The sequence below is a fragment of the Arachis ipaensis genome, chromosome B03, assembly GCF_000816755.2.
Source record: "Arachis ipaensis cultivar K30076 chromosome B03, Araip1.1, whole genome shotgun sequence".
Classification (NCBI taxonomy): Eukaryota; Viridiplantae; Streptophyta; class Magnoliopsida; order Fabales; family Fabaceae; genus Arachis; species Arachis ipaensis.
This window is the reverse complement of record NC_029787.2, coordinates 12,029,391-12,039,998: the sequence shown is the minus strand read 5'-3', so window position 1 is coordinate 12,039,998 and position 10,608 is coordinate 12,029,391. Positions and strand designations below refer to the sequence as shown.

The following is a 10,608-nucleotide window of genomic DNA, read 5'->3' as shown; positions in this document are numbered from 1 at the left end:
TTTATTATAGTTAAAATTATTAATTTATTTTAGCAATAATTATTAAAGAGTGTAAAATAAAAAAAAAACAACTTTGGGCTATTTTTGATTAATTTTTATTGTTTTTCAAATGTTTTCTTCTTTTAATCTCACGTTGTGTCTCTTGACTCTTGCCTAATTGATATTAAAGGGGAAATTATTAAAGTAAGTCAATATTTTACTTAATTAGTATTGAAATTCATAATATAAACAATGCCCTCTGTAATTTCTTCTTCTCCATGTAAAGAATGGCAAAGAATCTCTTTAATTAGCTTGAAGATAAACGACCAAAGTAAAATGTTGTTCACGTTATCATTAGGAAACTGAAAAGTCAAAAAGAAAGCTCAGCGTATCACGTGAAGTTTGCAGGGGAGACAAATAAGCATGTGGCCAGAGGAGCATGCTGCATATCTGCATGGTCCATGCAATTGCAAGTTGATTTTTCATGATATGATTCTTTATCAACTTTTGTCTCATACTGCATTTTCCAATTTCAATCATATTTTATTTAAAATTTGAATTTTATTTGATTTCAAATTGAATCAAACTGCATCTCAATTTGAAACAAATTCTAAAATTCATTTTTGAAACTCATCATCTAGCTTAATTCATTCCATCTAGCTTTTTAACACTTTGGTTAATTCTTATAATACGGTTTAATTGTCAATTAAACTCTTACATGTTATTATTATTATCATAATAAAAAAAATATTAAAGCACTAACATAATTTATTATGTTTATCAGTATTATTTAAAAATATAGGCTAAAAGTATGTTGTTAAATTGTTAGAATAAAGAAATTAGATTGATGGCTAAAAGTGCTAACCAAAAATAATTAATTGAAAAAGTCTAGAGGGTCAGCAACTTTGTTAAATTCTGGCCAGCATGTAACCAGCAAAGAAATGTGAGTCATTGGATGAAATCTCACACCATTAAAACCATCATTGATCGCTATTTGATGACTATAAATTACAAAAATTGCTGACCCCTAGCATCCCTCATAATAATTTATTGACTTTAAAGTTTTTCTCTTATAATAAACTAATAAGAATAACCTAAAAATTTTATTTATTTATTTATTCGTTCGATTAATCTAATTATTATTATTATAAAAAGATTATTGTATTAATTCTTTTATTAAATAATATATATAATAACAAATTATTTGATACATAATAAATTGAATTATAATCTTACTATATATTTCTAACACTATGGTGTAAAAAAAAAATTAATGCAGTAAACAAATATCTGATCCCAAATTATCGCATGGTCCTGAGGAATGCCTGGTACAAGATCTCGGCGATAGGGCACCACGACCTTGTGGGAATGAACACAAAGCACCACCGGAGGAAGCCAAATTGAAGCTCGCGGCGGCAGCGTGGAAATAAGATAAGCTGAGCCAAGTTTTAGTTTTGATGAGTCTGTTCTATATTATAATTGAGGGCAAAAAATCATATTAAGCCACATGCAGAAATGTGTAACCAAAATACGCCAAACAGAAATTTGTTTCAGCAATAAGCCAAACGGCATATTTATATAAATCGAACCATCTAGGTTCGAACTCTATTAGCAAGTAATTCGAACCATTTCAGTTCGAACTACTACTGGAAAAATGTATATAATTCGAACCGGTTAGGTTCGAACCAGGAGAGCATGTAATTCGAACCGGTTGAGTTCGAATTATGTGGAGAGTAGTTTAGTGTAATAATTCGAACCAGGTTGGTTCGAATTATGGGGAGAGAGGTTGAGTGTAGTAATTCGAACCAGGATGGTTCGAATTACATGTAGCATGGTTCGAACCAGGGTAGTTCGAATTAGTAGGACTCAGAGCTCTATATAAACGCTGTAAACGTGATTTGCTCTCATTAGAGGGTGTAAGATGGCTAGTGAGGAGGAGAGTTTTGCTGTTTTGGTACACCACAGAGGATCCATCAAGAGAAAAACTCGGTCCGGAGTGAAGTTCACAGATAAGAATCCTCTCTATATTGTGGTGAATCGAACGACAAGCTATGATGACCTGGTTAGATATGTGCTGATGAAACTTGGCCTGGAAGGTGCGAAGCGGATTAAGAAATTTTTCTATCGCATTCCAGTCACGATCCTGCACGATACGGTGAAGTATGATTGTCTCACGATTGGTAGTGATGAGGACCTCCAAGTCATGTTTCTTTGTCGGAGGCAGTTTCCGGAGGTCCGGACACCAGAGTTGCTGGCAAAGCTGGTTGATGTGGTATCCAGCTCAGGGGGTTCGAACCGGAATACCACCAATGTAGCCACGGCAGCTGGCTCCAGTTCTATGGCTGCTGTGGCTTCTTCCTCCGTCCCAGTTTACGAGCCAGCGCCCGGTTCTAGTTGGAGGACAAGTTGACGAGTCTCAAGCTTATTTCCACAGACTTTTCTGGACTTTCCCTCCGTGCATCGAGGCATTCCGGCATTGCAAGCCGCTAGTCAGCATTGACGGCACACATCTATATGGTAAGTATGGGGGAACGTTGCTCATTGCGATTGCACAGGACGGGAACTCCAACATTTTACCTGTCGCATTCGCATTAGTAGAGGGTGAGAATGCGGAGTCCTGGACATTCTTTCTCTCGCACCTTCGGCAGCACGTGACCCTGCAGCCCGGTCTGCTGGTTATATCGGATAGGCACAATGGCATCAAGTCTGCGCTTGAGGCCCCGGACGGAGTTTGGTTACCGCCATCTGCGTACCGTGCATTCTGCATACGACACGTAGCGGCTAATTTCGCCCTTACCTTCAAGGGCAAAGACGCTAGGAGGCTTCTCGTGAATGCAGCGTATGCGAAGACTGAGGTTGAGTTTGATTACTGGTTTGATATACTGCGGTCTGAAAACCCGGTGATGTGTGAGTGGGCGAACCGTATTGATTACTACTTGTGGACGCAGCATCGCGATGAGGGGAGGAGATTCGGTCACATGACGACGAATATCTCCGAGTGTGTGAACTCAATCCTCAAGGGTGTCAGAAATCTTCCTGTAGCATCCCTGGTGAAGGCAACATATGGTAGGCTGGCCGAACTCTTTGTTCGCAAGGGGCGAGAGGCTGAGGCCCAAGTGGGCACCGGACAGCAGTTCAGTCAGCATTTGGTGAAGTGTATTGAGGCCAACTTGAAGACGGCCAGGTGCTTCACGGTGACGTTGTATGACCGTGATAACTCCGAGTTCACCGTAGCGGAGACCACTCCGACTGGTACTTTCTCATTGGGTACTTACCGAGTATCGCTTGCCTCCCGGACATGTGACTGTGGGTACTTTCAGGCGCTTCATTTCCCGTGTCAGCACGCACTTGCATGCTGTGCCTACGCACGTGTCAGCTGGAGCTCCTATGTTCATAGCGTCTATCAGATTACCTCGGTGTTCAATGTCTATCAGATGGGATTCACATCTCCAATTCCGGAGGGCTTCTGGCCACCTTACGATGGGCCCACCGTGATTCCGGACCCAAACAGAAGGCGTGCGAGAGAGGGGAGGAAGGGGCGGGACGCGGAGGGGCCTGTACCCCTCCAAACTGAGGAAGAACACGATCTATCTGATGCCACTCTATGACAGCAAAGTAGATCAGCGCGGTCACAGAGCGCCACACCGCCATGTGCCGAGGCTCCAAAACCTCCAGATGCAACACCTGAAGTACGTCGGGGCTACTGTACGGCATCCATATAAACTGCAGAACGAACCCACCCTTATCAGGGCAACTGTACGACCCAAGTGTAAAATATTTAACTTAAAAAGCATCACTTATTAATTAGCATACTAACCTCCCTGGACTGTAACCTGTCTATCCTAAGCCTCCATATCTGCACTCTCGGACCCTTCTCGCTCCCGGAAGGGTTGTAACCTGCCCATCTGCACCATACACATGAGTTACATATACTAATATCTGTGTTTACATTATGCAATAGAGTATTAACATACACGCACCTCGCTACATACGGAAGCCATCTAATGTGAATCCGGTTGCCAGACTTGTCCGCAAACAACTGCGTGCCTAGCAACATCATGATGTACGCACGGGCATATCGGCGAACAGTGTCATCATCTGCATCCTCAGGGCACTCACCAATGGTCTCCTGAAACCAGCTGCAGTTCACTGCGTACTTCTGAACCTGACTGGGAGGAGGTATAACTCCTAGCAACTCCTGGAACCAGACCCAGGGTGGACGGCCGCCATCGATGTATATATGGAACTCTGACAGGCACCCGCTCACGTAACGGCCATCCACTGGCAAACCCAGCTGGTATGCCACGTCCTAGAGTGTGATCGTGCACTCTCCGAACGGCATATGAAACATGTGCGTCTCGGGACGCCATCTCTCCACGAATGCACTGACGAGCGCCTCGTCTAGCCGGAACCACCGGTCGTTCAGCCTTGCAAGATGGTATAGCCCTGCCATCTGCAAGTATGGAACGTATCTGTCATCAAGACGCATGCCCTGCTGCCGCCTCATGCTCCTAATGCATCGCTGGGGCTGCGCATGAAAAGAACCGCATACTGAGATATATAACTACACAGGTTTTACAGTAAATCGGTTCACATAAATCGGTTTACAGTAAACCGATTTACATAAACGGGTTTACATAAAACGGTTTACATAAACCGGTTTACATTAACCATTTTGCTAAATTAAACAGCATAACATTACATGAAAGATAACTAACTGGAAAACAAACCCTAAACCACACAACTAAACCGCTAGCATATACCACAATTAACGAGATCCATTAACAAGAAACAAATTAAATAAACCGGCTTACTTAAACCACCTAGCATGAAACAACTACCCTAAACCACATAAAAAAACCGCTTGCATAAACCACTAACAAAAACCGCTAACATAAACCACCAACATAAACCACTAGCAAAAACCACTGACTTAAACCACTAACAAAAACCACTACCCTAAACCACCACCCTAAATCACTAACATAAACCACTAACTTAAACCGCTAGCTTAAACCACTATCATAAACCACCTACATAATCCCCTCACCTAAACCACCTACATAAACCACTAACATAAAGTACCGTCTAACCAAGATACAAAACCACTAAGGCACAACTAACGCTTGAATCAAAAATATTTCCGTACTAACCTCGTCGTTGATGACCCCGGCTATATGAGCGACTCCGTCCAACCGATATAACGTGCCGGATCGTCCCCCATCAGCAGAGTAGTCCGTTCAGGTCTTCCTCGGAGAGAATCTGGGTCGTTTTCTCTGAGATTTTGTGGGGTAGAGGGGAGGGATAATGGTTCGAATGAGGGTGATTCGAACTCCTTATATAGTCGAATCACAACTAATTCGAACCAGCCTGGTTCGAATTATGAAGGAGTGCACTAGGAGTAATTCGAACCAGCATGGTTCGAATTACATGAATTCGACTTCAAAGCATAATTCGAACCACCCTTGTTCGAATTATGTATGAGAGAAGTTCGAACCTATGTGGTTCGAATTATTCAAAAACGGTCAACACTAAATCGAACCATATTGGTTCGAATTATGAAGGAGTGCAATTCGAACCAGCTTGGTTCGAATTATATTAAAATACAGTTTGGCTCATTGCTGAAACGAAATTGGATTTGGCGCATTTTGGTTACAGGATTCTTGCTTTGGCTCAATATGGTTTTTTGCCCTATAATTGATGGTCCAAGCATAAGCTGTTACTTCTTATAGACCTTTTTTTCAAACTCGAATAGCCTCATAACCCCACAAATTTATTTTGTGAATTAGAACTCAAAACAATATATTTAAAGATTTAAATTGGCGAGTCACCAAAAAAAAAAAAGATTTAAATTGGCAATAAATATATTCTAAAATTTATAATTCATAATTTGTTAAGCATAATTCATTTATATATTAATCGTTAGTCACGTATTATAACCATATTTACAATGCATAAATTTTTCTTTTAACAAAAATGCTACGATCTTAATTAATCTTGATTATTAGTTTTTTTTGTTTTGTTTTGTGTTTAATATAAGTGAATAGTTGAAAGTTTAAACTAAGAATAATTTATTTTTTAAAAAAAATATTTTGACGAGCCGGCTCAACAAGTATATAGATTTTTTTTTAAAGCTTATGACCAGACTTTTTTTATAGTTGTTCATATTATTTAAGAAAATTATTGATTACCTAACCTAACCTTTTTTATAAAACTCAAACTTAACATGTTTAATAAAACGAACCAAAGTGAGCCGGATCTAAAACGAACATAGTCACGAGCCTCGTCGGATAGTCCGACCCATTTCCATATCCTAGTTGAAGGAATGGAATGGAGTGAGGGAATTGGTGACTAATGGTTAATTTCACCGACTCAATTATTAATATTAGTATATTACTACTTTAAAATTTCTTCTCATATGGTGTCCATATAAAATAAAACAACACATACTAAAAATCAGTTATTAAATTAACTACTTATATAAAATATATATTAAAATATAAAATATTAATACATATATTTATATATAAATATAACACAGTTAGAAGGATTGTTTCTGTAACATATTTTGATGCAATTATCCTTTAAATAGGTACATTTATTTCCAATAATTTTCAAACTAGAGATTGACAACATCTAGAATACGTACGTTATCTTACTCTCAAAAGCTAAGTGGACGGAGTTGTGGTGAGTGTGTGACTTGAATCATTACCAGTTACCACCAACCATTATTGAGGTCTTGCTTTATCTCTTTTGGATTCGGTTGTTAGAATAAAATTATATCTGGATGACAACTTTTACACAATTGGGTTGTTTCAATAACTCAAATGCTTGTTCTATATCTGTTAATTTGACTTCATGGGTGAACAGTTCTTGAAGAGGAAACTCCTGAAAAATGATAATAAATACTTAAATAGTCCATTCATCATAATTGTGAGACATTAACATTACTATTATAGTATTATTAGAACGTATTTAAGATATAATTAATTTATATAGATTTAGAATACCTGTTTAATACATTTGTTAGCTATGATGGGTAGGTCTGACGTGGATTTTAACCCCCCAAATATTGATCCTTTCAAAATTCTTCCAAAAAGAATAGAAAAGGGATCAAATGGTACATAAGGTTCAGTTCCTGAACCAAGTGTTATTGCTTTACCTGTTCCCTATATATTAGAAAGTCACAATTAGATTCACAAAAGTATTTACTTACAACTTGAAGGAATTAGCAAAAATGTGTAAAGGTCAATGAAATATATTAAAGATTATATAATAGATTTAATAATTTAATTTGTAAACATAAAAAAAAAAAAACAAAATTTAACTAACTATTAACAGTAAAAAATTTATCGACAGAGATAAATTTAAAATTTATTTTAAATATTAAAAATTAAATTAAATTAAATTAAATACCAAAGGTAATTTTAAAAAAGATGAGTATTAGGGGCAGCAATTTTTGTGTTTTGTAACCATCAATTGACTATTAATAGTGTTTTTAATGGTGTGAGATTACATGTAATGGTAAAAGATCATTCAATTTTTTTTTATGGCTAAGTGCTGGCCACAAAATACAAAAGTTGTTGACCCCTAGACTTTCTCTTTAAAAAATTTTAAAATTATTAAGAAAAAAAAAAGCATATTTTTTCAAAAAATTTATAAGGATGAAAAATGAAACGAACCATTTTTGTAGCTTCTAATGATTCAGTAAGCAAAGGGCCAACTCCAGTGCACTCAAAGGAATAATCCACACCCATTCCACCACTTAGTTCCTTCACCAATGCTGAAGAAGATTTACCAGAATTACTTGGATTTATAAAATGAGTCATTCCAAAAGCTTCACCCTTTTCTCTCTTCATATCATTTTTGTCAATCCCTATTATCTTAGTTGCCCCCATCATTTTTGCTGCACTTATAACCTGCATTACAATGAAATTCATTTTTAATCAAACTCAATGCTTAAAACCATAACCAATTCAAAATAGCAGTGACAAAGATAATCATACCCCTAATCCAACAGCACCAAGACCAAAGACAGCAACACTTGATCCACTTTCAACCTTGGCTTCTTTCCATGCAGCTCCATAGCCAGAGGAGAAGCCACATGAGATGAAGCTGCCATGAGCTGGATTAATGCTTGGATCAACCTTGACAAGGTAGTTAACATCGATAACCGTGTACTCGGACCACGTGGCACAACTCAAAGTGTGGTATAGCCTGTGTCCTCTGCATGACATTCTTGAAGTGTTATCCAGCATCAAGCCAGTCAGCCTCACAGGATATGTCATGCACAGATTTGATTTTTCTGAAATGCAATTCTCACATTCTTTGCACTCTCCTACAAATACTGGAATCACCATATCGCCTTCTTTCACACTCTTCACTTCATCTCCAACAGATTCTACAACCCTGCAGTACAGTTAATGTTATTCCTTGTGCTCGGAAAAAATAGTATTACAACAATTCAATTTATCAATGTGCCAGATAATTCTATTATTATTATTCAATTAAAAAATTCTTTTGATTGCACATGATATTCCCTACCCCCAACAGGTCAGGTCAAAAACTAATTTGTCGCGAATTTAAACTATATATATTTAAATTTTAGATTACATGTGTTATGAACCTCCTGTGATCCTCCAAAATACGCACGGTTCATCCAAAGAATTTAAGAATCTCTGAACAAGTTCCTTTAGCATAATTTGAGTATACGATGAAATTTATGGGAAAATATCGAAAGGTATAAGGTTTTTCTTGGTAAGGGTATCATGAATGAAAATACAGCAGTACTTAATGAATGTCCTTAGTACTTTTAGCAGCCAAAAAGTTTGATAAATTTTCTTTTAAGATATAGAATTAGAAAAAAAAATTCTGATCAAATTTTACCTATTCTTATATCAATTATACACTTTTTTTTATAATAAATATTATTTTATACCAGTATTTTCTTAATAATTAATACTCGTTCTCTTTTATTTGTTAATGTGAAAAATAATATAAATAAATAATTAATATTAATTAATAATCATTATATTTTTAGTATAATGTTACACGGCCAGTAAATTTTATTATTTTTGGATCAGTAATAATTTGTACTCATATGTATAGAAATTTTATACACAAGAAACATATAATTTACACCTATATTTACTAGAATTTACATACATGAATCAATTCAGTTTGTACCCACATTTTTTAAAGTTTGTACGCATAAATTATAAAATTTATCTGTTAAAGATAATTTAATGTTTGTACTGGTCAAATAATGGCAAGAAATACTAAATATTGAGTGTCCAGAAAGTTTCTCATGTTTTTATACAGGAGTAAGAGTAAGGATTAAGGAATTAGGGGTGTTCATGGATCGGATCTGATCCGCATATCCGCGGTATTTATCCGAATTCGATCCGAAAATTACGGATACCGATCCGATCCGCAAAATTATCGGATCAGATTGCGGATTTTATGTTGGTATCTACATATCTGATATGTATATATGTGGATCCGCAAAAATAAATAAATAAATGCTATTTTTATGTTTTATTTCAATTAATAATTATCATATATGTCAATGAGTAATAGCTCAAATGGCATAGTCTCCCCATACTCAATTAAGAGGTTGCGGGTTCGAGTCTCCTATCTTTGGTAAACTGAGATCTGATGTGTGGATCGGATTGGATCTAAGCTAAAAAATCGCGGATATTAAATCCGAGCCGATCCGATAATTTTAATATAGATTTGATCGAAATTTTGGCCTTATCCGATTCGATCTCACCCCTATATTATAGGAACGTCTGATATATTAATAGTATTCTTAGTTCTGTATTTGTCTGCTAATATTCTTCTCTAAATATGTTTATGTTTGAGTGGCTGTTTCTTTTACGACACAATTACCAAATATATTCTAGAGTATAGTGTATGGAGCTTACCCAATTCCTTCATGTCCAAGTGCTAGAGGATAAAACTTAAACTGAAAATTGCAAATTTGTTAGCATTAAAGTACCGTTAATTAATTAATTAGTGGAAGAAAAATGAAGTTATTAGTTGCATAGAGAAGAAAACAAAGACAGCAGTGAAAAGAATCTTAACTAGAGGAGTTCCTTGAATGCTTGTGATATCAGTGTGGCAAATGCTAGAACAAAGCATCTTAAGTCGAACTTCAGTTGATTTTGGTGGATCAACTTGAATCTCTTCAATCTTCACACCCTCTCCAACCTTCCAACATACTACAGCTGAAATAAATTTCCATACCATGATATATTACATTCTTGTGATTATTTATCTTTTTCTGATGTAATTAATCTTATTATCTGCTATGAACAAATTAAAGTTGCAAGATAATGTTTGAAAATGACATGAAAATTCTCTGTGATGTGCATATGCTTAAATGGTTGATTGTTTCATACCTTTGCATGTAATAATTTGAGAAGTGTTTGTCATATTGTAAGTGCAATAATTCAGATCTTACTTGAAGGTTGAAGCTATAATCTGGACTTTGAAATAACTGAAAAGAAAAGAGGAGGCAGGAGTTGCTGTTGTACATTCTGCTCTGTAATCCCTTTTATAGCCAAGAAAATTAGTATTTTATTGGTATCTAATATGAAAAAAAATATCTTAATATTAATATTAATC

At 36.3% G+C, this 10,608-nt stretch overlaps 1 protein-coding gene across 1 annotated transcript; it reads right to left on the bottom strand.

The window, feature by feature from the left end:
• On the bottom strand, positions 6,521-10,529 carry LOC107629622 (alcohol dehydrogenase-like 1). The gene is made up of 7 exons (XM_016332446.2): positions 10,383-10,529; positions 10,066-10,208; positions 9,906-9,946; positions 7,986-8,388; positions 7,662-7,898; positions 6,990-7,148; positions 6,521-6,867 (listed from the first exon to the last, which is right to left on the bottom strand). Exons 1-7 carry the CDS (start codon positions 10,414-10,416, stop codon positions 6,757-6,759), a joined length of 1,128 nt encoding a protein of 375 aa, XP_016187932.1. The 5' UTR covers positions 10,417-10,529; the 3' UTR covers positions 6,521-6,756.